This window comes from Lagopus muta, chromosome 4, assembly GCF_023343835.1.
Source record: "Lagopus muta isolate bLagMut1 chromosome 4, bLagMut1 primary, whole genome shotgun sequence".
NCBI lineage: Eukaryota > Metazoa > Chordata > Aves > Galliformes > Phasianidae > Lagopus > Lagopus muta.
The window spans coordinates 49474191-49501885 of record NC_064436.1 but is presented as its reverse complement, the minus strand read 5'-3'; the positions used below and the strand labels follow the sequence as shown (position 1 = coordinate 49501885).

The 27695-nt window shown below is 41.8% G+C and overlaps 2 protein-coding genes across 5 annotated transcripts in view; one reads left to right on the top strand and one right to left on the bottom strand.

Annotated features, from left to right (window-relative positions):
- Positions 1-8445, top strand: part of UBE2K (ubiquitin conjugating enzyme E2 K) — a 36273-nt gene extending 27828 nt beyond the window's left edge. For both annotated transcript variants that reach the window (XM_048942452.1, XM_048942453.1), the window contains exons 5-7: positions 2205-2304; positions 5735-5863; positions 6261-8445. In XM_048942452.1, the coding sequence (XP_048798409.1) occupies positions 2205-2304; positions 5735-5863; positions 6261-6335 (304 nt within the window). In that variant the 3' untranslated portion in view covers positions 6336-8445. The remainder of the gene's footprint in view (positions 1-2204; positions 2305-5734; positions 5864-6260) is intronic.
- A 10706-nt stretch (positions 8446-19151) lies between these two features.
- Positions 19152-27695, bottom strand: part of PDS5A (PDS5 cohesin associated factor A) — a 72189-nt gene continuing 63645 nt past the window's right edge. For 2 of the 3 annotated variants that reach the window (XM_048942444.1, XM_048942445.1), the window contains exons 30-33: positions 24989-25134; positions 24551-24656; positions 22103-22455; positions 19152-20365 (exon numbers count right to left, since the gene is read on the bottom strand). In XM_048942444.1, the coding sequence (XP_048798401.1) occupies positions 20362-20365; positions 22103-22455; positions 24551-24656; positions 24989-25134 (609 nt within the window). In that variant the 3' untranslated portion in view covers positions 19152-20361. The other variant, XM_048942446.1, reaches the window with a different exon arrangement.

The window sequence follows — 27695 nt, the reverse complement described above, 5'->3', positions numbered from 1 at the left end:
AGTCATTTAACATTAGCAGTTATCCTGTGGGTTGTGCCAGCAACGTATGTGTTGGGCAGATTGATTTCAAGATGGCAGAGAAGAGGAAGATTGTAAGAGTAAAATAGCACAGGTGTGTGTAATGCAAAAACACTTCAACTCTGTTATTCAGGGTCAGTCTTCTGGTGTGTGTGATTTAGCTATGGAAAAGCAAGATGGTTTGTATGCAGTTTACTGAGTTAGCTAGGATCTCTTCGTGCAGCTGAGGCTGCGTTTCAGTAACTAGGTGTTCTTATTGGATTAAGCATCCTTCTAGTTAATCCCCAGCTTTATAATTTAAAGAAGCATTCAGCTAGGAAGCTGAAATACTTGATTTCTTAGAATACAGATCTTGTAAAAGTGTTAGGGCTTTTCAGTTTTTTTGGGTTACGTTTTGAAGAGTTAAGTGTATGAAGCTGAGTGCTTGAGGGGACTTGAAACTGATGTAGCAGTTGGAATGAGACAATGTGTGCTAATTAAAATCTCTAGCACATGGGATGCTTCTTCTCACTTCATTTTGATGTGGAACATTACACTGTGAAATCTCAGTGATTATCAAGTTGTGGGTTTTTTTTAACTTAACTTTCTAAGAAAAATATTTAAGAATTTGACATAATTAGGGAAGAATGCCTAATTGGACTGGCTAGCAACATAGGAGGAAAGCCTTAGTGTATACAGCTAGGAGTACAGTACTCGAGTGTCACAGACGTACCTCTGACACCTTACGTGACACGGAGTGCAGCATAGATGCGCTCTGCCGTACCGTGAGACAGCGCGTCAGTACTGGAAAACAGCCAAGCTTCTGAAATCTGACACTGACAATACAAAAAGAAACAGACAGCAATGCTATCTGGACCAACAGATGAAATTCCTCTCTACCCATTCTAACAAACTCGCTGCACTGACTTCCAGCCTTCCAGGAAAGGAGAAGCTACTTTCTGTTAATTGATACTTGTGTTGATTGATTATGCTTTTCTCCACAACGTTCCTTTAGCATTTCATGTACTGTAACTGTCTAACTCAAATCTAAAATGCTGCATTTTTCCACTAGTAAAAGGTTGAATAGTTTTGTGTATTACCTTGAAGATCTGTCTGTGCCAGCAGAGCAACAACTGAGTCTGCTGAACCGCTCAGCACAGCAGGGTCCTGATGTGGCTGCCAACGTGTGCCAGCTGGAATGGTAGATCAGAGATGGTGTGCATGATCAAAATCTACTGAAACTGTACATTTGAAATGTTACAACTCTACAGATAAACATGCAAATAATGATTTGATACCTCTTTTCTGAGTGATGATTGACTTTAGATACATGCCTGGTTTTCCCTTTTATAAGCAATTGAAGTCTCTTATTCTCGAGAGGCGTTGAGATGAAGGTAAATGATGAACTCTTAGGAGATGGATGGTTTAGACTCCAGAGCCACGTTGTCTTCAACAAACATCTTTCAGAGAAGCCATTAAATGCCTTTAGAGCACCATTGTTTCTACAGAAACGTTTTCTTACACTGTCTGGAATTGTATCCCAGCTGAAACCGGGACGACTGGTTGAAACTGTCAGTAGTGTATCATGTTGAATTGAGACAAAGTTGGGAGACTACCTTCAGTTGCATGCTTCTGTAATTGTCCAACCTTTTTTTGTTGTGGTAGTGATTCACTATGTAAACTGTTAACTTCTTTAGGGGGAAGAAATGTAAAGTGATGCAATGCAAAAGATGTCAAATGTAAAATTCCTTATCTGGTATAAGAATTTTAAATAAAGGTCACTGTTTCTGTACATGCTATTTTCTTATAAAGAGTGCCAGCAGAGGGAGCACACGTTGGCTGACAGTTTGGTACCCAGAGATTGAGCAAGGTGCTGTTACGGGTAGTAAGGAAGGACAACACAAACTTCAAGCTAACTTCTTTTTTTGAGCAAGTGAAATGAATTCTGTGATGTGGGTAAGATCAATTGTGTAGGTCAAGAGTTCTTTTCCACATACTTAGAGCATCGTTAATGATCACGTCCCCATTTAAAAACTCACTTCAATTAAACTGTGTTTTACTACCTCTAAAGTGTACTAGTTGAAGGTTCTAACTTCCAGATTTAAAATATCTCTATATATTCTCATATCCCTTGTTTTATGACTGTAGCAGCAGAGGTGTCTACAGGTGTGGGATTTGGTAAAGTCATTTTCAAATTCTAATTTCAGGGCAGCAGCAATGACTCTAAGAACAGTGTTGTTATCTCTGCAAGCGTTGTTGGCTGCTGCAGAACCAGACGATCCGCAAGACGCAGTAGTGGCAAACCAGGTAAGAAGCTCAGTTGACTGAATTGCTAACATTTCTGTAACCTTCATTAACTCGAACTGAGTTTGGAATAAGGTCAGTCAATAAAGATTTTTCAGTCATCTATTTGAAAACTGCTTTACAGTAGGTGTGAGTTACTACAGTGTTTTGTTCTTTACTCTCTGGATTCCAAAGTAAATAGCAGTTACTGTGCAGTGTGGAAAGATGTATTTGTTTCTTGGTTCCTTATTTAGCTTGTAAGAAATGTCAGGAGGTAACCATGCATAGTAAAATGGATTCCAACGTAACTTTCCTTTTAAACTTTCCTTCCAGCCTGCCTGGTCTGGTGGTTGGTGACCCTGCACATAGCAAGGGGGTTGAAACTAGATGATCATTACGGTTCTTTTCACCACAGGCCTTTCTATGATTCTGTGAAAATCTAAGACTTACACAAACATTTGTTTTTATTCTGAAACTATTTATTTATTGGATTTGAATTGGCTTGTAGCTCCTCTTCTAGATTAGTATGAATACTGCTGAGTGTTGATTTGTTGAAAACAAAAATCTTAGGAGTAAATGCTGCAAGTCACTATTCGTGAGACACGTTTAATCTACATGGAGCATTCTGTGTTCTACCTTTGCAAGTACTTGGGTTAACTATTTTAGTCAAATATGTATTAATAGAATTCTAATGTAATCAGCAAGGTTTGTTATTCTTCAGACAGTAGCAACAATTTATTAAAAAAAAAATAAAATAGCTGGTGCTATTTAAAATGTTGATTAAGGATGGGAGCAACCTTTCTATGGCTTCAATCATTTGACAGTTTTCAGCAAAATCCCAAGTATGCATTTATTTCTCCTTTTTTCTTGGGGGGGAAAGGGGGGGGGGGAGAGAGTGAGAGAGAGAGAAGGCTTTGCTTTGCATTTGGCTGATAATAAGGATATATTTCAGTAACAAAAAAAGTAAGTAAGTAAGAAGTTCTTCCAGCATCAATCTCCTGTATATCTCCTGTAAGTCAGCACGCTCCAGGAAAGGGTAAGAAGTGTGTACTCCCTTCTCCTAAAGTCTAGTCTATGTAGGGTGATAGTTAATCAGTTTATCAAAGCTGTCTGGTTTTAGAGGGAAATGTGGAGAACAGAGGAAACTCATTTTGTCCGTTGGTGGAAAAGCTGTTTTACATTTTCCTTTTTCACAAAGAACAAAAATAGAGCTTCCTATTCTGCTGCTGAAAGTAAAATTCCAACATCTCATAGAAACACTTCAGCTGGAAGTTGTTCTCCCTCAGATAGAAAACTTCATGAAACTCTCTGGACTCTGGATTGCAGTTTTCCAGGTGGTCTTGGGGGTGCCAGGTGGGACTGTGGCACTGCTGGTGTGGGGAAGATTCAGTTTGTCCCCTACAGATATCTATATCTGCTGTGCCAGCAGGTTGGCCTTTAGTTACACACGTGTGTAAGTAGAAAGTTGTTATAAACTCTGAGAGAGGTGAAGGTTAACATCCAGTTCTTCCACATAATGGTGCACAGTCTTTGTTTTTTCCAGGTCACTTGTCTTGTCCCATCCTATTGTTCCCCTCTACTATCCCCAAAAATCTTCTTGAAAACAAAATCTAATAGGGAATTATGTATCCTGTATGCTCATCTTTGTTTTACTTTGCTAATTTACGTAATTATTTGTTAGATGAGGTACAGGGAAGTATTTTCCTACTCATGTTTTGGCTGAATCTCAGGGTGAACACAGTGTTCTCCTCCTGCTCAGATAATGGCAGTGATTTCAGGTACCTGCCATCTTCAGATGCTGACCGGTGCCAAAACTACTTCATCATACTTGACTGGTTACAGCTGGTTTTCAAGTACAGCAGCATAATTGACTGTGACTCCCAGTACAGAGACATCAGTAAGAGATTCTTGTGTGCTTCTCAGTTCCGTGAGAAGCCAGATTACTAAAAAAAGGAGTTCTACTTATAGGAAACTGAAAGCTAGTTCTGAATAAAATGCAGTTATGCGAACACGACTTAAATTCTTTCCACTTCAGCTTGTTGCTTATTAGATCTGCCAATATTTTCAAATCCTTAAAAAATAGAATAGGAAGTTTTCTTAAGACAGAATTGTTTTGGGATGTTACTGATGCTACCCTTACTGCTTCCTCACTTCTTTAGTTGTAAAGATTAAAAATGTATTAGAGAGCACTGTTTATGTAAGAGTTATTTCTACAGTAGGTTATCTTTGTTTGTTTTAACACCATTAATAGTCAGTGACTGTGTGGGGTTCTTTGTGGGGAACAGAGTTAGCAGGAGGTGTACACAGCTCATAATGCAGCTGAAATTGGGACTGTGCTGTAGGAAAAGTGAAATGAAATGTAAGAAGTACTGACTTGGACAGTACTTTACAGGTATGATTGTTTAGATGTATGGATAAAGTACTAGAATGATGGTTGTGTTTCTGTCCTTAAAATGACTCTAAAATCGTGCATTTTCCTGTATCTTGTCACATCATCTTAGTGCTAACATTTATTATATAGGTAAGGATGGAAAAACTTTTTCAGGAGGAATGATTTCCTTAAAAGTATGGTTTGAATAAAGGCAGTGTATGGTTATGGAGATTTAAAACTTGATTTTCTAGATGAACGTTGCTGGAACAGGAAGCTGTCGTCTTACTTTGTTGTCTACAGTTCATGACAGATGACCCACTTTCCTGGCTTTTGAGTTCCTGGCACAGGGCAAAAGCTCTTACAATGGTCATTGTGTTGTTTGCTGAAAAACCTGCTAGTGACAAGATTGGTGCAAAATAAAATTATGCAGTGTATTTAAATGTTATTGTCTGATTAACAGTAGCTTGCAGAGAGTTGCAATTTCCTAGTTTCTTGCACATTCTCCTGGTTTTTCAGCCCTTTTTCATGGTAACAAGCTGCCCTTACATCCATATTTTGAGTAGGAGGGCATGTAGTAAGAGTCAGCCCTCCCTGAAATGCAGAAGTCCCTGCAGTGTACAAAACCAGGCGTCACTTCAGTGATGAGAGAAATACGCAAAAGTTCAGCACAATGCATACATTCACCAGTTGCTGACGTGGGAGCAGCTCATGCTTTGCTGCGCTGAACAGAAACGTTTGGTAGCTGTGCCAAATACAGCTGCTGTACTCCTTCCTGGTCGCTGCAGTCGAGAGTGTTGTGTTGGCAGAGCTAGTAGTATTGGATTGTACACACACCTGTAGTGTGTCATTTAACAAAGGCAAACGCATCCAATTAAATGCTTGCATAAGCTTCAGCTACATGTAACGCTCGCCTCCACGTATTGTTTCAAAAGCTTGAGTTGGATCAGCGTGAAATAGGGTTGAAATAGTGTTGAAGATGTTACAGAGAGAATTGGGAATGGAACCTGCTGCATCGTCGTGCTCTTTGGTTGGACCGTTGAGTTGACTTAACTTCCCATTCTCCCCTCTCTTTCTTTTGTATAGTACAAACAAAATCCAGAAATGTTTAAACAGACAGCTCGACTTTGGGCACATGTGTATGCTGGAGCACCAGTTTCTAGTCCAGAATACACCAGAAAAATAGAAAACCTTTGTGCTATGGGCTTTGATAGGGTAAGTATATCCATGAGGTTCCCTTCCAACCCAAGCCGTTCTATGATAGGTAACTTGAATGTTTTCCAGTAGGAGTGGGGCAAGCATATAGGCAATATAGGGAGCCATTCAGACGTTGAAGTAAAACTCGCCATTTCTGTTCAATTTGGAGGGTCAGTTTGGCTGCAGTTGGAGTTCTGAGATGCTTTGTTGTTAGTGAAAGAATAAATTAGTAAATCTGAAGTTCCCTCGCCCTTTTTGAATAACCTTTCTGAAAATGATTAGTTAAGACTTGGGTGAAAAACCAACATAAGTTGATAAATCTGCAAACAAATTTCATTTCTCAGTTGCAGGCTCACGCACTGAAAATGTTGCTGTTTGTTACCTGTTTACCTTACTGTTTGTTTTCTCATTGCAGAATGCAGTAATAGTGGCCTTGTCTTCAAAATCATGGGATGTAGAGACTGCAACAGAATTACTCCTGAGTAACTGAACCATGTAGAGAGCTGCTTCGGTTGTCCAGCTTGCCCCTTCGGAGGAGCATCACCATCTGTTATTTTTAGGATTCTATATAGATTCTCTTTTAAAACTGGCACTCTTGCCTGATGATGCTATCTAGGCACGATTGGAGACTGAAAAACCGCTCTGTAAATAAAGCTAATTAAACGTCTGTGTAAATTTAAAAAGGGGAAATACTTTAATTTTTTTCTTACTAAATATTGTAAAAATTCTTTGAGCTCAGCTAAAATAAGGGGGGGAAAAACATGCCTACTTTCGTGTTTAGCAGTGTGACGAAAACTAGCAGGAACTTTCTTCAGGATTTTGATTTAGTAATTCAGAAAGCCACATTTTGAGTGTTAGTCATCAAAATTGTTGGTGCCGCTCATCACAGCTATCTTACTGTTCTTAACATGGATCCTATGTGCCTGTGGATTGACCTATATTTGCATGCTTGTACTTAATAGACGTATTAGGTAGGGGCGCTGAAGAGAGCACCATTTAAATACTCGAGTGTTCCTGTTTTCCTGAAAGACTTTAAAAGATTCACCCCAAGTTCCAAATGGTGACCTGTTCAGAACCTTTTTCTTCGTAGCTTATTAACTGGGGAACCGGATTCTCTTCTCCCTTACGTCATACAGCTAAGAACCCTCCCTAGGTGATTCTTCATTCTGTTGGTATTGTGTGCCATGTATGGTAGTCTAGGCTCGCCTATGAAGAACATATTTTGAATTATCAGTGATTTTCATCCATCGTATTTTCTACACACTAGCAAGGGTTTAGTATGCCTTGATATAGCACAAGAATGGAGCTGGTTTTCTTTTCTTTTTTTTTTCTTTTTGTCTTAAGTGGATGTAAAATGTTCTTCAATATATCTTGGATAATATGACTTCACTGGATTTGAAGGAGGAAAAAGCTAATTCTCTGGCATACTGAGAATTATATTTTCTTTTGAGTGCTTGATATGATGCAATCAGCTGTTTTTGCAGCAGTTTCCTAGCTTTATTTTGGGCTTCAGTTTAAGGATTGCTTTCCAGGTACTTGAAAACTCATCCTTGCTTGCGTTTTTCTCTAGTTGACACATGGAGGCTGTGTTGGTGTTTTTACTGTACATACTTCAAATGCACATAGAAGTTTGTTCTCAATTTAGCTTTCTTTTGGATTGATGTTTCTGATAAACGAGAACTGAAACTTACCTTGGCTTGTACATACAGTCAGTCGTCTTATTCGTATTAAAATGACATTTCATCCTGAGTGCAAAAGCTTGAAAATTATTAGTTTTGCAACTTCAAACACTAGTACATCTATTTAAAGAGAGCTCTACTGTCTTTATGAATATGATGCTAACTTTTGAGAATATATCTGACAAGGACGTTCAGAGAAATGCTGAGAATAGGGTGGGGATTGGCAGTGCTGTACCACGTAAGGCGTTTTTCCACAACTGTCTCTTCTCCTGAAGAGTGCATTAATGGGGTGGGATGTGGGGAGGGACGTCTGGTTGGGGTTTCTCTTGGACTGTGAAGTGCAGGCTGAAATAGTTTCACTCTTTGTAGAGGTTTGTTTAGAAGTTGTACTGGATGAGATCAGGAACGCTGCACCTAATCAATGTCTGGAGCACAGCTGTGGAACAGAACCAGAAAGTAGAGCTGTACAGACCCAACTCTACGGGGATGCGCTCTGAACTCTTCTGTCCCATGTGTCTGAGCTTAAAATATTTTGGGGGCACAGACGGTAAATACTTCTAGCTCATATCAGTGCAATACTAAATGCATTTGCTTAGTCTTATACATACTGCTTTATGAGGTGTAGTCAGTGATTGCTTTTCTTGGATTTTCTTCAGTTAGTGTAAATCATTCTCGAAGATGCCAAAGGAAACAAATTGTTTTGTCTTTCTTTATATTTATTTATTTTTTTAAACAAGAAGCTGCTACTGTTCAGCTGGTTTGCTAGGTGAGAACCAGGGACAGTAGGAAACTGGCAGAAGGCCGCTAGTGTTAACCTCAGATTGCTGTTTTTTCTGTTGTACAGGGTAAAAACTTGATTACGTCAACTCCTTTTCTGTTGTGTTGTTTTATCCTGGTGGTAATTATAAATTGCTGACTGCTTTCCCTTGCTCTTCGCTGCTATTCATCAAAAGAAGAAACTCTGAAATTGTCAAGGGATATAAAACTTCTGTCGTGGGCTTCTGCGTGTCTTTGGATGAGATCGGTCTCCTAAGAGCGCCCACTGAAAGCGCGTGTCCAGAGGTACCCACATTTCCTGAACTGTGCGTAAAGGAAGATGGGGAGGGAAGAAGAGTGGAAGTGGTTTTGAGGTGGTCATGGTCACCACTGAAACAACGCCCTGTTAAGTTCTGTTTCTCTTGTGAAGTTACCTCATTGTTGTCCCCGTACAAGAACACTTGTCTTCCCTTTCCCTTACGCGTAGGTGTTGGATGCTATTTTTTGCCCTCCATCCCCACGTGCTTTACAGCAGAGATACCTTGATGCTGGCTCAGGTGCTGGCAGAGGGCAGCTTCTCAAGGCCTGAGCTGGGAAGGAGAGATGACATTAGGGAGACATCGGTGGGCTGAAGTTCTCGAGTTCTCATGTTAGTCTTTCCTAAGGAGTGGTTTTGTCTTCTCAATAGTTATCAGAGTTGAATACAGGAATGAGGTTGTTCAAGGTTGGTTCAGCTGCAGCTGGGGCTGAGCCCCAGGGAGTTTACTATCAGCATTCAGCTCGCTCAGTTTGTACACCATGTAGTTGTGCCATCTGCGTGAGCGGCGCCATGTTGTGGGCCCTACACGTGGCCAATGCAGAGCTGCCACACCGCTCACTGCTTCAGGCTCGGGCTCACATTTCCTGCTTGCTTAAAACGAATTTTTGTGAACTGTGGGGACAGTTGCTTGCCGAGTACAATAAATCTCATATTGTCGTCCTTCAGTATTTAAGAAAGCAGCTTGAAACAGTTATTCTGAAGTCTAGGTGGCCCAGTTTTTCTTAACAAGGTGTTGCTAATGGAGCATACAGATTTCCAGAGCGTGAGATCTCACTGCTCAACGTTTTAATGTTCATCTGGCAAAGTGGTTGGTGGGGAACCAGCAGCTCCTATCTCATCCACTTCTTCAAAAAGCAAAGTGTAATTTTGCATAGAGATAAAGGCATGTCCCTTTGTGTTGCCAAAAGCCTCCGTTTTCCCGTGAGTGCCAAACTCTCCATCTCTGGCATCTGCTCCCCCTTGCCAAACTCGCAGCTTTCTCCATCGTGTCTGTGAGGGAGTTGTGCTCCTGCTGTGACCAACTGGGACCTCTTGGACAAAGCTTAGCGATGGATCCTTCCAGAAAGTTCTGGCCTGCGGTGCTACTCCTGCGTGTTCCAAACTTCCCTTTTGCAGCAAAAAGCGTGCCAAGCCAGCAGCGCACAACTGGGTATGAGTGAGCAGCTTTCTGGTGAGCCTCGTGCCAGCTGGGCGCTGTGCTGTGCCTGGCCCAGGAGTTAGCGTGGGGCTGGGTGCTAACGCACTAGGAATACTGTCTGTCCGTCTTCTCCTCTCAGATCAGAATAAAAGAAGGAAGGCAGGAAGGAGCTTACCTGGTGATACCAAGCCTGTCGGGGGTGGTGTGGGCAACAAACATTCAAACTATGCAAATTGAAGCTGTGAATCAGTCTGGGTGCTTGAAAGCCTATGGAGTGCTGATTTATGGGAGGGGGAAAATCAAACCTGAAACGTAGTTTCAAGCAAGAGTTCTTGTTTACTGCATCTCCTAATGTGAAATGTTCTGTTTTCAGAGTGAGGGGAAGAAGCTTGACTGTGAGCACGGCCCTTCCTTCCTTCCTAAATACCAATAAAAGCTGGCTTAGTGTTGGAGGCTTGCCCAAAGGGGAAAAGGATAACCACCTGAGCAGTGCTAGTTTGGTTTCGTGTCTGCTTATATGCAGCCTCAAGAAGGTCAGGTGTCCTGTCCTGCCCTATTTGTTGATGGCAGAAGTTGATCCAAACATCTAGCTGCTCACTTGTGCTGCGCTGGTAGGACTTGATGAGCTGAGAATGCCCTTCATTGTGCCATCCATTGCATTGTTCAGCTGCAGCAGGAAGCCAGGGTGCTCAGCGAGTGCCTCGGGCTTTGCCTGGGAAGGCCGTGCAGGTGGTTTGCTATGAATTCTCCTCATTTTCCAGTCAGAGCCTTCTCCCATGGCTAGGTGAAGAAGCAGCTGTTTCTTCCCTCTTGCTCATTTTCTGATCTATTCTGAAGCCATCAGTGGCTGCACACAGCTCGCTCTTCTGCTGGTGCTGCATCCTCAGCTGGTTCAGCTGTAGCCACATCAGCCCAGCTGTCCTCGATGCATTTTGCTTCTTGCTCGGTTATTCCAGCTGCAGTGCCCTGGAGTTAGCAACTCATCTTTTCAGCTCTGCTCTCATTCAGCAAAATCTTAGATCTCGTTTGCCCTGTACTGTGATGTTCCTTCTCTGCTGTTACCTGCTTTGTAGGCATCAAACTCTCTGGCCGGCTGCTTGTGGCGCTGAGCCTCTCCTTGCTGGTGTCAGCTGGGAGACGTGACTCAACAGCTGAGGAAATGTACTGTGAAAATGCTGTATCTGCCCACTGCTGGTGCTGGGGGGTGGCTGGAGCAGGCTGCCCTCATAACGCTGATGTCAGCTGTGGAAGAACCCTGCTTTTCACTTTTCCATCTGAAATTCTGACTTTTCTTAAAAAAAAAAACACAAAAAAAAAACCAAAAAAAAAAAACCACAAAAAAAAAAACCCTGAAAACCCTAAAAAATATATTAAAAAGTCTGATAAAAGCTTGGTAGGAGGTGGGCTCCTGTGCATCAGCCTGCCTGTAATGGAGTGGGGGGGCTGGGATGCAGCATCAGTGTTTTTTGTCTTGAAAATAAAAACACAAACACTTTTGTACACAAATGATTTTTTAAATAAACACACATTTGAAAAGATGTTGATTTCTTTTCACTGGGAATGCTTAATAAATGCATGTTTCCCTGAAAGCAGTTTTCATTTTATTTCTGGTATTTCAGATGGTTCTCGTGTTGCCCAGTGCACTGCCTCTGTGTCAGCAGTGAGAGCAGCTGGGCTCTGTCCTAATGCTCGTGGAAAAGGGAGAAATGGTGTAAATTTAATCTGTGTGGTGAAAGCGTGATTTTGGCTAAGGCTCACAGAGCACACGCGGTGTCTCCTTGAGAAGAAAAGCGGTGTAGGCTGTGTCTGAAGAAAGAGAGGAAGCAGCCTTTGTTTCCCGCTGCCGCTGATCTGGTAGCTGTGCATTTCCAAGCACGGTGTGCTGCGTGGACTGCGGCACTTCTCTGCAGGGAGGTGATGGCTCTTGCTGAGCTCCCGGTGCTGTCCTGCAGCTGGGGGAGGGCTTGGGTAGAGGCTGTAGGGTTTGGGTCCGTGGTTGCTGAACGGAACAGGGTGGTCTGAAAGCTGCCTTCTGCTCAGTGGGAGCTGACAGAGGATGCTTGATGAAATACAGCCTGGAGCTGGGTTAGCGGGCTGTGCACCGCGTGGCGTTGCTGTGCAGGGATGGTGTGACCATGAAGCGAGGCTTTGATCGTGATCACAGCTGTTTGGTTCAGTTCTCCTGTATTTAACTTTGTGTTTCGGCAGCTGTAACGCTGGCAAATTTTAGCCCTCAGCTGGGTAACTCTGGTAATGCCTGTGCAGCAAGTCCAGGATTTAAAATTGTTTTAAGGCCAAGTTTGGGGCTGGAGCACCCATGTCTGGTGTAATGTCAAATAAATTACATTGTTTCACGCGGTAGCTGCTTTGTGGTGAAATACGTGAGGATTTTAGGTGGGTTTTAGCCAAATGAAGAACAAATGAAGAGCAGCTGGAGTTGTGAGGGAAAAATGAGAGCTATGGTGGTGAAGGGGGGGAAGTGGCTCACAGTGCAATCCACTTACAGTGGGGCAGGAGGATGATGCTGGCAAGCACCTCATTTGCCCTGCCCAGGTCCCTTCCACCCTGCATTACTGCCAGAGCAGCTGTTCTCTTTGCTGCTGGGCTGGGAGAGGCATTACTGCAGTGTGTTAAAGGGGAGCGAGGCAGTGAGCTGCAGGAGTCCTGCTGAGCCTGCTGGAGAGGTTGGGGAGGCTCTGCAGCCATAGTACCCACCTGTGGGCACAGCCCTGCCTGCCTCAGGAACCTAACCTACCCTAACACAGCCCCAGTGGAACAGCAGCCCCTCACCAGCAACAGCTCAACACAGAATTGCCAGTCAGGCTTGGAGGAGAATTTTGTTTCTGAAAGCAGACCTAGAGCTGGTCAGCTCCATTTCACAGGGCTCACGGTATGTATTTCTTTCTCAGCAAAGAAATAGCACTGGAAATGCCACCACTACCATACTTCTTCCAGCCCCGAGGCTAAAGAGCAAACCCTGGGTGTGGAGCAGGGCAAGAGCACTCCTGGTGCATCTTCATGTCGTTGCAGGAAGGTGGAATGGCTGAGATGTGTCTTACCTGTGTCCAAAGTGATTTGAATGAGCCAAAGTTGTCAGCTTCAATGGAATGAAGACTTGTTTATGGCTTTCACCATTAAAGGGACAAAGACTGTGAAATGAAGCGTGTGTATGAATGTTCCAGAGGCACATTACAGCTGGGCTGGGCCTGGGGATGCGCTCCTGCTTGTCATGCACATTGCCCTTTATAGCAATCTCCCACATTCAAGTCCCTAACTGGCCTGAACCACATCAAAACCCCAGGAGCAAACTGTCTGCAGGCCACACTTGTCAGAAGAGAGAGCTATTTAGAAGCAGACATGTCCGAACAAAGTACTGACAGTTCTCCAAGTCAGATGGTGCAGAGGTAGAAAAAGCCAAATGGCTCCTAAGAACAAACAGGGAAAGTGTTGTTTCTCAGACTGATCATTTGTCACTCTTCCCACTTGGGAACAGTCCTCAGCTGTGACTGTTCAGCAAGGAGAAACCCGTAGTGCTGCACATAAGGAGGCACAGCAGCAGGACATGCTGGGGGCACCCAGCTGGAAGCAGCTCCCTAGAAATGGACCTGGGGTCCTGGTGGCCACCAACCTGAGCATGACTCAGTAACCTGTCCTCGCTGCTGACAAGTGGCATCCTGGCCTGTGTTAGGCACAGCGCTGCCAGCAGGGGAAGGGAAGTGGTCCTTCCCTTCTGCTCAGCTCTGGTGAGGTGTCTCTGATGTGCTTGGTCCAGTGCTATGCTGCACAGCTTGAGCAGCCTGGATATGACAGAAAGGGTCTAATAAAGGGCCTGGAGCTCCTCTTCTGGGAGGAGAGGTAAAGAGCTGGGACTGTTCAGCCTGGAAGAGGCTCAGGGGGATCTCATTAATATGCATAAATGCCTGAAGGGAAGGTGCAAAGAGCAGGAAGCCAGGTTCTTTTTAGTGGTGTGCAGTACCAGGGCAAGGGGCAAGAGACACAAAATGTAGCACAGGAGGTTCCCTCTGAACACCAGGAGCACTGCTGTGCTGTGTGGGTGACAGCTCTGGCACAGACTGCCCAGAGGTTGCGGTGTCTTCTCGCAGATCTTCAGAAGCTGCCTGGCCATGAGCCTGGGCACCTGCTCTGGTGTCCCTGCTGGAGCTGCGGCTGGGCTGGAAGGACACAGAGGTCCCTGCCAGCCTCAGCTGTGCTGTGCTTCTGTCCCACATCTAGAATTTGTAACGGCGCCTACTGGTCAGTTCATCTTTCTAGGAACAATGACCCCGTGCTGTGGACAGGGGCAATTTCCTTCTGAGCCTACAGCCACACATGTGCCTGGCCTCCCTGCTGCTGGCCCTGGCCCTGCTTGCTGCACAGCCCTGCAGAATCGCTCATGCCAGGCTGCAGCAGAAGCCATCCATTTCAGCTCTGCACTCCTCCCCCAGCTCCGGGAGTCTCTGCACTTACAACTGTTTGGACATCAAGAAAGCTGCCGTGAGTCTGAACTGTAATCAACAGATTGTTTTTATATATACATACATATATATTTCAAAGGGAGGTCAAAGCCACCTCCCTTATCCTACTTAAAAGGATTTTGGTAGTATCTGCTGTGTCAGTGCATTCAAATGGTTGGTGGCTGAAGGTTGAAAGAGATTATACAATAAAGCCCCTGACGTTACTGCCACACATCGTACTTACTGGTTTTGAAAAACGAGTGAAATTATGAATTCGTGTGATGAGCAAAAAAACCAACCAGACAGGGTCAGCAGGAAGAGAAAACAAATGGGAAAGGCGCCTGCTTGGAGGTGTGCAGTCAGAAAATCATGTAATGCTGCCTGGAGTGAACTGCCATCATTTCAAAGGACTCAGAGCCCAGTGCTGACATCACAGGAGCACAGCACGGCTGAGGCTGGCAGGGACCTGTGGGTCCCTCTGGCCCAGACCCCTCCAGGACACCAGAGCGGGTGCCCAGGCCCATGGCCAGGTGGCTTTTGAAGATCTCTAAGGAGGAGAGCCCACGGCCTCTGAGCAGCCCAAGCCAGTGCTCCGTTCCTGCACTATAAAGATTATTATTATTTATCTTTTAAAAGCGTTTGAACAAAATTCCTTGTTTCTTTGCAGCAACTACATGTAAGAGAGAAACCATGACTGCCTCTTGTGTGCTCACTGAGAAGAGTCTGACACCAGTTCTCTACCTTCTATCAGGTGTTTATACAGAGATATGATGGAGCCCCAGAGCCATGAAGTACTCGTGGTTCTCAAAGAGCAGCCAGAACCACCTACTTGAGCTGGGATAGATCCATGCTCCAAATGGCAGCAAAGGACAGGAGGCAGGACTTCCTCATAGCTGGGAGGAACACACACAGTTTGGAGCCTGGGATTTACTTGCATTTTCCAGTCTAAATCAAGCAAAACCTATCACATGAATGCCACCTCGCCTCTGGTTTCTGGAAAAACACCTTAGAAATCCAACATGAATGCTGTTGTACCATGAGGAAGTATCACCACCGGCCTAGAATAACTCAGTCATCTCAAGATCAGTCTCCAAACCGCTGCCTCAGACTAGGAATATTACAAAGTGAAATGAAGCATGTCCTTGCAACATCCAGTTAAGCCTGTGGAAACCACTGGTGTGACAAATTAAGTTTTAGGGAAAAAAAAGAAAAAAAAGGAATATTTGTATCAAAATGGCTGAAAACTGTATCGTAGTTTCAAAATAAAAGCAGTAAAGACATCAGATTTTCAGATGTGCATAGGAAAAACATCAACAGGAGAAATTCCAACTGTTAATGTGATGAACAACACACACATGTGGAAGTCTGTCTGACATTACATTAGAGGCTTTGAGTAAGAGAAGCAAAGAGCTTTATGCAGCAACTACGTGTAAGAGAGAAACCTCACCCAAGCAGAAGGCTGCAACATGCTGAAATCAGACACCTTTACTCAGAGACACCAGTGCTACCCCAAAATATCCTCAACATCCCAGCTTTCTTGCAGACAGTGGTTGCTACACCTATGCTGCACCAAAGAAAGAACTCAAATTATTCTAGAATAGATGGTGATAATCTACCTGCTGTGGAGCACTCAGACCTAACACCAAAGCAGCTCAGCTCATGTCTGAGACTGCAATAATCATAGGCCAGCTTTTGCTTACCAAGCTTTGGTGAATCAGGGCCAAGATACATCAATCTCAGCTTCCAGGGCAAACAGATGAGTTTAATGACTGAACTTAAGGAGTAAAACGTGTATTTCTTGTTCTAGAGCTTGCCTGCCTTGCAGCTGTACGAACACACATCTGAACTCTTGTGGCTATGAACACGCATCTGAGCTCTCGTGGCTGTTGAAATAATAGTCTGGTCATGGGTGTGGGACACTGCATGTATGCAGAGCGACCTGGTTGAGCTTCTTACCTCAGCTGACTTGCTGTTGACTACCCCATCACCAGCATGACTTCTCAGCAAGTTACAAATCAGCTCCAATAACCACCGTGCTTCCTCTGCAGAGCAGACGCGCCTCCCGATGCTCCCACTCCTCAAGGACCCAGCTGCGCCGACCATCTGTGCTGCCCACAGATGTCTCAGCTCTACTGACCGTGGATCTGATTGTGCAGCTGGTGGTAAACCCACCAGGCTGAAAATTGAATGGCTCTTATCAAAGTTAAAGGGTCACAGCATGTCCTGACTTCCCCCTAACTGACAACACCCAGCCACTGCAGAGATATGCTGTTCCCTGACAAAAGCTTGTCATCACACTTTGCAAAGCAGAAACTGAGAAGATACTTTGTTGTGGGTTAGGAAGACCTTTCCATCAGGTAAAACAGGAAGGCTTCTCCCAGGGCAGCCTTACAATGACTGTATACTGCTTGGTGCAGACAGTAATTCTGTAACTTTGTAGCATAAGTACAGCTTGTGTCAAACATCCCTGAGCGACACCAAAGCTCTGAGGAACACGATCACATTGTTTGTCTTTAGGCAAACGAGACATTGCTGAGTTCAGGTGTAGCTGCTTCTACCAGGTAATGGAGGCAGTGTGTGTGCTGCTTCTGCTTCTGTAACCCGAGCAAAGGGTTTGAACCTGAACAAGTGTGAGCTGACCTCTTCCTACGGTCCCATCAGATCACTTATTTCTTTCTTTACAAGCTGCTACGGTAAGCCTAAAACTTCATTAGCTCCTTTGGAACTACAGAAAGTAAGGCGAGGTACTGAGGGAAGGATGGGTCGTGTTTCTGACGCTGGAGGGACACAGCAGGTGCTGCTTACAGAACTTCAACTGCTGTTCAACACCTTGCTATTCTCTGTGCCTACCTGTTGTTGCACCGAGACAATTCCTCGCGCTGACACCAGCTATTCTGAATGATGTTTAGTTATCAGCTATGCACACCTGGAGCCTGGCTTGCAAGCAGACTTTACAGTCCAACTTCTTTGGTTTGGGCTATTTCCTCGAGCATGATTTGTGTCTTGATTTCTGCACACAAACAAACAAACTTATTACTGCCAAAAACACAGCCATGGAGCACGCATGCAACTGGACTAGGATCAGCACAGTTGATTTCTTAAAGAAACAATTTCTTGGGTACTTATTTAGTGAACCCAAATCTTTCTGGAACTTCAGACAAGACAGTTCAGCTATGAGAGCTATCAGACTGGCTACTGAGTTTCATGTTAACTAGTGTTGAACTTGGTCCATTAATGTGAGATAACCATCTACTGGCTGGAAAAACACTTTAGGAAAGGTATTTTTGTTGTTAGTTAGCATATGCAGAAAAGATGAATAATGCATATTATCCTTCCTGTTTAAGACACCAGTTTGCTCTAGAAATACTACCTTGTTTATAACAATTATTCAGATTAAATTTTGCAGGGCAGTTCAGGTTTCATGTACTACTTTACAAAGGATGCTCCCAGAACAGCCTTCCTCTCCTTTTGTTTTAAGAGCCAAACAGCCTCAGAATCAGAGAAACAGAGACAAATGCACGTCTGCTAAGAAACCGAGTCACAGTTTTATGAAAATGGGAACTTGAAAGATGGTAACTTAGAGCTAACTATGGATCTGAATGAGAAACCTCAGCCCCATCCACAAACACCGGGTTTTAACTGGGCTTTCTTTTATTCTTTATCACAGAATAAAAGGTGGAAACCTCTGAGCATCAGTTCTCTCATTACCAGAGACAATCCCCACTGCTATTTCAGAGCTCACATACGGTCAACTACAAAATAAGCATCTCCTCCCTTGCAGTAACTTGCCTTCAATTACACAGCTCTAAACTGATCAACAGATTTTTATTACTTGTTCTATCCTCAAAAAGAGAACTGGCAATGCACACACGTATGGATAAAATTACATATAATATAACGTATGGATAAAAATGATGCCTGTGCTTCCCTGCATCTGGTATAAAGGCTAATGCTCACCCCTGCAGTAACTGAATTTTGCCTCATGTGCTCTCATGTGCTCTCACAAACACTTTCCAGCCTCTAGAGCTCTATGAGGATCCCTTGGGTGACTTGACAATTAAACTGATTAAAAACTGACCTATAAAAACTCAACTTGCCTCCCAAAATAATTTTTTGAAACAATTCAGAATTAAATATTTGCACAGTTTGCCAAGACTTTTCACATAGCTTTTAAAGGCACATCACTAAATACCAGAGCTCATTTTTAAGAGAGTTCCCTTCTTGGTAGCACCTACAAACTTCTGTCTAAAGGGTTTAAAAATTGTTTTAAACCAGCAGAGCACATCAACTCCATGAGGGAAGCATTTGAACAGAGCACAAAAACCCAAACCAACAGTGAATCAAATTTGTGGAAGTATCTCAGTTACAGAAATCAAAACCCTGATGGATCAATGTGTGATTAAATGCTTTTCAAATCCCTCTCAATGAGAGCATCTAAAACACTTCAAGTCAAATACTTTCAGACAGTCCTAGGAGAAGCTGCACATACTTGCAAAGCAGAGCACGTTTTCTCTGTAACACAGGAAAAATACACTGTGACACCAAATAAATGCTTGATAAGGGAGACTCAGTGCTTGTTTATCAGTATGCAACCACACTGCATCCATCCCAGGACAGCGAGTAATCCTCAGCTTCAGTCAACAGCACCCAGCTCCCCTATAGGGCCAGCAGGGGATTGCAAAATGATTTGCAATAGAAGCAGTGAGGCACAGAGGAGCAAAACGAACTGCTTGCAGTGGTTCTGCAGACCAACCCCCTTCTCGCCATACAGCTTCAGCAGTTGTCCACCATAATTTCACCTAAACACAAACCTTTTACACTACATGAAGCTGTCTGCTTTACAGCTTATACACTAATTTCTATGAACAGCTAAGACCATGCAGAGATACAGGTTTTTTGAGAGAGAAATTAAAAAAAAAAAGAAAAAGGGGGGGGGGGAGAAAGAAAAAAGACTGCCATGTGACACCTAGAAGCGTTTATTTTATGCAACAAACTTAAATATGATCATGTGTACATAAAAGTGTACACTTTTATCTATGCTGAACAATGCCAGGAAACGTAATATTGATGCAACAATCTTCTAAAATAAACATTAAAAATGAGCCTGAACAGGAAGACAAAATGCAAAACAGACTTACTTCCAATCAGCACGATGCTTAAAATTGAGAGCAATCCTAAACATTTCCAACTTTCCTTACAAAGCTGCCAAAGTCCAACTATTTTTAAAAATTGATTTTTTTTTTTTTCTTTACATCAATAATAAAAATCTGGTGACAAACATTATAAAATCAAATGCTGGACTGTCTTTACTCCTTTAAAATTCAGAATATTCCAACAGAACCGCAGGAGTAAAAACACTTAAAAGTGATATATGTTTTTATAAAACAAACATCAATATGTACATTTATTGCAAATTATATTAAACTAAAATGGAGGGAAAATTAAAAAATGAAATGTCTACTTGCGAATTAATAATTTTAAGTGATTACTTTCCCACTCTGATAAAAATCAGAAAGCAACATTTATAAAATTGCCACCACATGACTTTTCATAGCAGGGAACTGAAATCTGTACATCTTACTTTTGCAGAAAAGTAGGCAGGCAGAAAGAATTATACATAAAACAGTCTCCAAAAGTAAAGCAAAAAACTTTTTTGTGTGTGATTTTTTTTTTCCTCTAGTCTTATTTAAAATCCATTCAGTAGACTTCTACCTTTTCTGTGAAACATGGGGATACCTGGCTCTAGGATCGCGAATTTTCAGTGTCAGTGTAAGGACCTCCCTCTGACTTCCTTTAAAAAAACAAAAAATGCAGCATGAAAATTAATGGTGTAAATACACTTTTAAACTCCAGAATGCAGGAACTGGAACCAAGTGTTAAGCAATTTGCTTAATTATTGACTTTTCATAAAAAAAGTCTCTGGGGAAATAAGTACAGATGCTTTTAGCCTCTTTCTCAAGAGTTTCTGCTTTACATTTCCATTGAGAAGGATTAATTTCACGTGGAAGGGAAGCATAGTTTTCCTTCTGTTTTCAGAGCTGAAAGCTGTGTGTTTTTTGAAGTAATTTCAGTTCCTGTACAGGAAATTTCTGAATCCTAGTTTTTTGCAGAAGCTTGGAGCATGCCTTTATTTGGCCTTCATTTCCTCCCTTTTCGAGTGAGTTTTCTTTTTACCTTTTGTGGGGGGAGAAAAGGAAATCAAGGTTAATTTTAAGGACAAGGAGATTACAGCTAATTCTGCATCAAACGCTGTCCATAACATCCAGGTGTTAGCTCATACACTCTTCCTTTATACGCCGAGTCTTCCAACTCTAGCTCGTATCTTAGCTGTTATTTCATTACCTCAACACAGCTGAATTTCCTTACTGTATATCACAGCTCTCTGATTAACTTGAAAATACACAAGTCCAATGATGATCACTCCATAACTGAATTATGCTTTCTCGGCATAAACAGAAATACATTCATTTGGAGCTTTCACTGAAACCACAGTATAATAACAACTTGTTTTACTGTATTTAAATACCTAGAATTATAAAAATAGCTTCACTTAGAAGCAAATCAAAGGTTTTTCAAATGTTTACACTACCTCGTACAGTTCGACTTAAAAGGAGAAAAGCTATCACATGTAGCTGGCTTTACATAAGTTCTTCTAGAAAAAGAAGACATTTCTTTGATTCCTTACTGTATAAACTGCAATAAAAACCATAGAATTGGCCTACATAAGATGCCTGCTACACCTTAAGGAAGCCTCCCTCTGCTATCTCTGTATCCTCAGTGTCTTCCTGGCTGCTCTCACAGGCTTTAAAAAGATCCATTGCACTCTGGGAATATCCTGGACTTGAGTCTATCTCCAACAGTGAATCTCCATCACTTCCAAGCACCTGGCTTCTGAAAAACGTTAACACTGTTTTGGTATTTTTTCCAAGAAAAGATGTATTGCATATTTCAAACAAGGAATCTTGACAGAGCTGGTTCACTTAAGACTATTGGTGGAGCAGTATTTTTATGAAGACTTAAACAAAACTGACATATAAAGCAAGCATTGCAAGGCAGAACACAAATACTATTCTCTTGAGAGACTGAACAATTCACTAGTATATGAATCTTGTGAGAAGAAAAGGGTAGTTCTTTTTGACCAAGATTCTCTTCAAGATCTTCAATTTGACAAAATCTCTAGAAAGAAACCATCCCAATTATTCACACCTCCCTAAGGTTGAGCTTTCTTTCAGTATGCTGGTTTGCTGACCTTACCCTTGTTGCTCTACGGCTTTTGCCACATTTTCATTAAAATTACCACTGTATCAGAACCAGCACATTTGTGCTTATTTGTTTGTTTACATTGGAAATAAATCAACACATTTAAATGCTGAAGGACAGAAAAATAAATTATCATCAGAGAGCTATTTTTCAGATTATGGTTTCAAATTCTACTGTTGATTTATTTAAAATGTAATATTAAATGTTTGTTAATGTTAAACAAGCATCAGACAACATATGAGAAAATAATTACAGTTAGAATTACAGTTTATTCTATTCATTAAAGTCGATCACTTTTAAAGCCTTTCTCATCAATGAGCAATGCACAAATTCCTGCACACTTAGCGTTAACAAATGTACTGAAAGAACCTCAAATCTTAGTACTTATAAACAGCAATGCTAGTAAGGGGAACCAGGATGCAACATACTGGAAACACAATTTATACCATCCTGAGAGAACAACTTCAGTTCTCTGACTGCGTGTACACTGAAATAACAGAAAATAACGTATGTTGGATCATGGTGTTTGTAAATTATTGTGGCTTAGCTGTGCTCTTAACATGTGCTCTGCTATAATTCTAAATAAAGAGTCTATCTTGAAACAGAGAAGCCCCACCCCACCCACTTATTTTTAATTTAATTTATTTTTACCTTTGTAGATCAATTTGTCTCTGTGCTGCTGCTGGCTTTTTTGCTGTGTCTTGCTGTTTTGGTGCTTTGGCATTACCTGTCTCTAAACTTCCTGGACTTTCTTGACTGGCTGCTGCCCTTTTTCTTCCCCTGACAGGTGGCTTATTTGTTTCCTCATTTTTTGCAGTGGTACCCTGAGGTTCAGGTTTGGGTGGACGCCCTCTCCTGGTTTTTGCTGCAAGCGATGGTCCTGTTTCATCTGCATTATTTTCTTCTGCTTTCTGATGAATATTCTCAGTTCCAGATGCTGTTGCTGTTCTTTTTTTCCCACGTTCAGTACTGTTTCCTTGCGTAGCCTGATCAGAATTGATTTCCTAGGAAAGAAAAATCATTGATATGAAGAAAGATTGCTAAAGTCAAAGTGAAATTGTTACCTCTGTTTGGTGGAAGCATGAGTTCATAAAATAAAGTGTTCTTATTAAAAAATAAATCAATTTGGCTTAGATCTAGTAAAAATTTTTACTAAAGATGTTTTTTAGGGCTAAACAAAAAGAATTTTCTAGACTGTGTGCAATTCCAAATCTTAATTCAGAGAAATCAGGGTCAATATAATGAACTGCAAGTTGCTTTGGCCTGCAACAACAGTTCTCCTTAAGCTCCTTCACTGCCTCTATAAGGGATTAAGATCTGGTCATCTACAAAGTTTACATGGGTAATTCTGTCATGTTTAAATAGGTATGGCTTAATTGCATGTTCTTCCCAATGAAATGAGCAAAGTAATGGAAGTGTTTCAGTTTCACAAAGCGCTGCCTGTATGTGAAAGACAAATGTGTCAAAGCAAGTCTCTACACAAAAAATAATTCACATGGAAACAAAAATTGGATGCTGGAGCTTCCTTTGAACAATAGCTTGTGAAACACTTAGAGAGACGCAGAGAGAAAAGTATTTAAGAAGCACGGCTAGGATGACTTAGCAATTTCAACTAATGAAGGTTTCTCGCTATTTAAAAGTGCTGTGTCTGAACCAAGGACTTATCTGTTAAATATTCTTCCATTTGAATAAATGTTTAAATAGGTCTTGCAGTGTCCATAATCTTCACTCCTGTTTTACAGATGCATAGGCAACATTTACAAATGCCTTCAGACTATCTTTACAAACAACCACTCCTAAAAAATTTCCAAATTTCCAAATCCAAAACATCTGTTTATTACTCTGATTTGATCTAATTAAAAGAGTCACTGTCACTGTAGATATACAAATTCTTATAATATGCAAAGCATGAGCCATCTATGTATCCCCACATTATGAGAGAAATCTACATTGATTTTAGAATCACAGACTCATGCAGATTGGAAGTGACTTCTGGGAATCATCTGATCCAACCTTCTGCTGGAAATGGGTCACCCTACTTGTTGCCATACCAGTCCTTGAAGAGCAAGTGACATTCCATAAAGCTTTTGGGTAACCTATCCCAGTGTTTAGTTTTCCTCACAATGCCTGATTTTTTTTGCTTATATCCAAATGGCATTTCCCCTTAAGCAACAAGAACAGAAAACCTCCATCTTCTCTGTGAACAGCTTCACAGTACTGAAAGACTGACGAAGTCCCGCCATATCTTCTCTCTTCTAGGATGAAGAGACCTAACTCCTTCAACCTTTCTTCAAATAACAATTTCTCCAGGACTTTAATATATTGGTGGCTCTCTGCAAGACTCCTGTTTTCAGTATCTGAGGTCACAGGATTCCAGGTTTGGTCAAAAGAAAGTCAAATAGAATAGAATAATCACAGTCTGCTGGTTATACTGGTGCAAACCCAGGGCCCAGTTTGCCCTCATGACTGCCAAAGCATACTGCTGACAAGTTCTGCTGGTTTCCCACTGAGACAGTCCCCCCAGGGCCTTCTTAAGACCTGCAGTCCTAGGCAGATCCCAGTACACTGCCTGAGTTTAATACATTCCGTGTGTAGGACTTAATATTTACTGTTGATAACTCTTCATGCAGCTACATGCTTCATAAGTTAAAAAAACCAAACAAACAACATTATTACTTAGGCCTGGTCATCTCTCTCTAATGGAAGAAAAAGAAGGCATTAAAAATTCTCAAAATTTAAACAACATATAGAGTTAGTGCATGTTTGTTCTAGAGGGCCACCTGACATTCGCCAGACAATATCTTCAGTTACTGCAAAAACATAAAATAAGGGTGGGTACCTTTTGGTGCTCTATAAAAAAAAAAGGAAGTATTTTCTGAATTTCTGTAATATTTTTGAGCATGACTCCTATAAATTACTCTGCATAAAATTAACAATAGTTTTGAAAATCAGAGACGTTTCATTGGACTAAGAAAACTGTAGTTACATTAAACCTGACATTATCAATTCCTTTGAGACCATCCACAGAGATGTATAGTGAATTAATGCCCATTTCCAAGCTAATTATAGAGATACAGTCCACAAAATCCCCAAACATACCTTATTTTTCACAGGTTCTGTCTTTGCTGGTGTGACTGAAATAATTCGTACAGGATTTTCATCGTTTTCACTGACGCCAGTTTCTGATATATCTGAACTTTGTTCCCTGGTAGCATAATTGAAGACAAAATAAAGCCAGGATACACAAAACAGAAAATAAAATGTTTGCAACTTTTTAAGCCAAGTCCTTTATGGCAGACACAGTGTCATGCAATTATTTTCACAAACATCATGATTGTTACTCTAAACTAACTCGTGTTTCAGATGGAAATTCTATCAGACAGAAATAGCCAATTCTAGCAAAGACATGGAGGAAAAGTAAAGACCAGCAGCGCTCAAACCAATTTATACAAACATACACAAGTTTTTAAAATGAAATAGTTCCAAATAAATAAATAATCAAGATCATTTCAGCGTATTTCATGCATACTTCTGTACCTTGATCTGTTTCCTGCAGAAGAGCTCAGCTCAGAGTTCACACTGATATTGCTTCCAGTCTCTGATCCTGTAGTTCTAATATACGGTCTCCTTCCAGTTGCAGACAATGGTTTGTTTACTGTACCTAACACACCAGTTGGTTTTGGCTAAAAGAAAATGGTTTTATTTTAAAAACAGGAATTTTCAGACACATTTTTAAATATGTTCTTGAATATTTAAAAATATTGTTTCTGGATTAACAGTCTCGGTCATGATGCCATCAGCTTAGAGCTACAGACCTCATCCTTAATTAACAAGCAGTCTATCACAGTTTTATTTCTCATCATTTAATGGCACTTCATCAATTGTTCTCTTTCCTGCTTTGAAGTCACAGAATCACAGAATCACCAAGGTCGGAAAAGACCCACAAGATCACCCAGTCCAACCATCCACCTATCACCAATAGTTCTCACTAAACCATGTCCCTCAACACGAAATCCAAACGTTCCTTGAACACCTCCAGGGTCGGTGACTCCACCACCTCCCTGGGCAGCCCATTCCAGTGCCTGACCACCCTTTCAGTGAAACTAGTATTTCCTAACATCCAGCCTGGATCTCCCCAGGGGCAGCTTGAAGCATCCCTCTAGTCCTATCACTGGTTACAAGAGAGAAGAGGCCGACCCCCAGCTCACTACAACCTCCCCAATAGAGCAATAAGCTCTCCTGAGCCTCCTCTTCTCCAGACTGAACAATCCAGCTCCTTCAGCCACTCCCCAGAAGGTTTGTGCTCCAACCCCTCACCAGCTGTGATAGTGTTCAAAGAAGTACCAATAAGAAACACAATGTTGGATAATACTAGATCAAAAGGATGTAGCAACATCCCATATTTGCAAAGCAAAACATCTTTGGGAAAAAGCTCTTCAAAATATAATGCAAAATTGGATTCATTGCACCAGTAGAAAACGCACACATCTCTACTCCACAGAAAGCAGGTGTACAGAATCACAGAACATCCTGAGTTGGAAGGCACCCACAAGGATTCATTGAATCCAACATCTGGCTCAGTACAAAACCACCCAACATTCAAACCATACTTCTAAGAGCATCACCCAAATGCTTCTTGAACTCCGGCAGCTTGTTCGTATGACCACCTCCCTAGAGAGCCTGTGCCAGTGTCTGGCCAACCTCTGGTGAAGAATCACAGAAATCATAGAATCACAAAATCACACAGGTTGGAAGGAACTCAAGAGATCAAATCCAGCCCCCCTGCTAATGCAGGATCCATACAATATGTCACACAGGTAGGCATCCAGATGGGTCTTGAATACCTTCACAGAAGGAGGCTCCACCACCTCCCTGGGTATCCTGTTGTAGTGCTCCATCACCCTTACTGTAAAGAAGTTCTTCTGCATGTTTGTATGTAACTTCCTATGTTCAAGTTTTAGGCCACTGCTCCTTGTCCTATCGCTGTGCACAACCGAGAAGAGCCTGGCCTCACCCATTTGCCTTCTAACTTCCTTCAGATATTTGTAAACATTTATCAGACTCCCACTCAGTCCTGACATTCTGCCCTCTACACCCCTCCCTGTCTCTGTAGCCCTTCTTCAGGACCCCTCTTAAGAGTTCTATGTAATTGCTATATTGTCGTGTCTAAACATGTACAGAGCTCCAGGTGAGGCTGCACAGCACAGAGCACAAGGAGACAACCTGTTCCCTTGCAGGGCTGGCAAGTGCTGGGCCTGGGCCTCATGTACCTGAGGTATGGTTGGCCTTCTCAAGCTGCCAAGGCACACTGTTGAGTCATAATTTCTTAATACACCATCTATGCTGTGGTACTCTGATAGAGAGATGGTATTTTGTATCTTGCTATGGCTGCTGAATGATTTGATCACGCTGAATAGGCTGTAAGTCTTTCCCATCTCTTAAGAAAAAACTTCTTTGACTTCTCTCAACTAACATGTCATATTCTTAATGTAATTTCATGTTTCCTTGGAGATTAATGCATTCTATGATTCTAGAATCATTATTCTATGATTCTACAATTCTCACAAGAAAAATTAATTTCCATGCAAGGAAGCTGAAGAAGAGGCAACAGAGGGATAACACAGATACTAGATAACATTTGGCCATCAGAAAGCAACATCTCTGTAAAAAGCCTCTTACCAAAGTAACTACCATTCAGTAGCTGCATCAATATTTATTTATGCTTGTAACATGTTTTATTTGCTCAATATACTGGGTATTTTTAGAAAACAGGAAGCATTTGGTGCAACTCAGGTGAGAGAGAAAATGTTTGAGAGAAAAAAGAAAGTACTTCCTCATCAAGAGGGTGTGAAGGCAGAGTATCAGTAGGTTCAAAACATGAGCAGACAAATTTGTGAACACCATAAACAGACATCAAAACCAAGAGACAGAGATACAGAGTCTAGCACTGCATTAGAAAACATATATGCTTGGAAGCATGCAAAATAAAGTGGCTAGGACTGCATGATCATATTAATCTGGTCACTGGATAAAAGAAGGCCAGTAGAAACACTGGCCTGATTTAATGGGGTGTCTTTCTACACCTGTGTTTTCTGAAAAGAAAGTAAGAAATCTATCTAACAGAGCATGGAATTAAAGTTTATTTTCCCAAAACACTGACAATTACTTAAACAATGCTAGCTCGACACAGGACACCCTGCCCTCTTGATTCTCTATAAAACTCTATTCTAAGAGAGTACAAGAG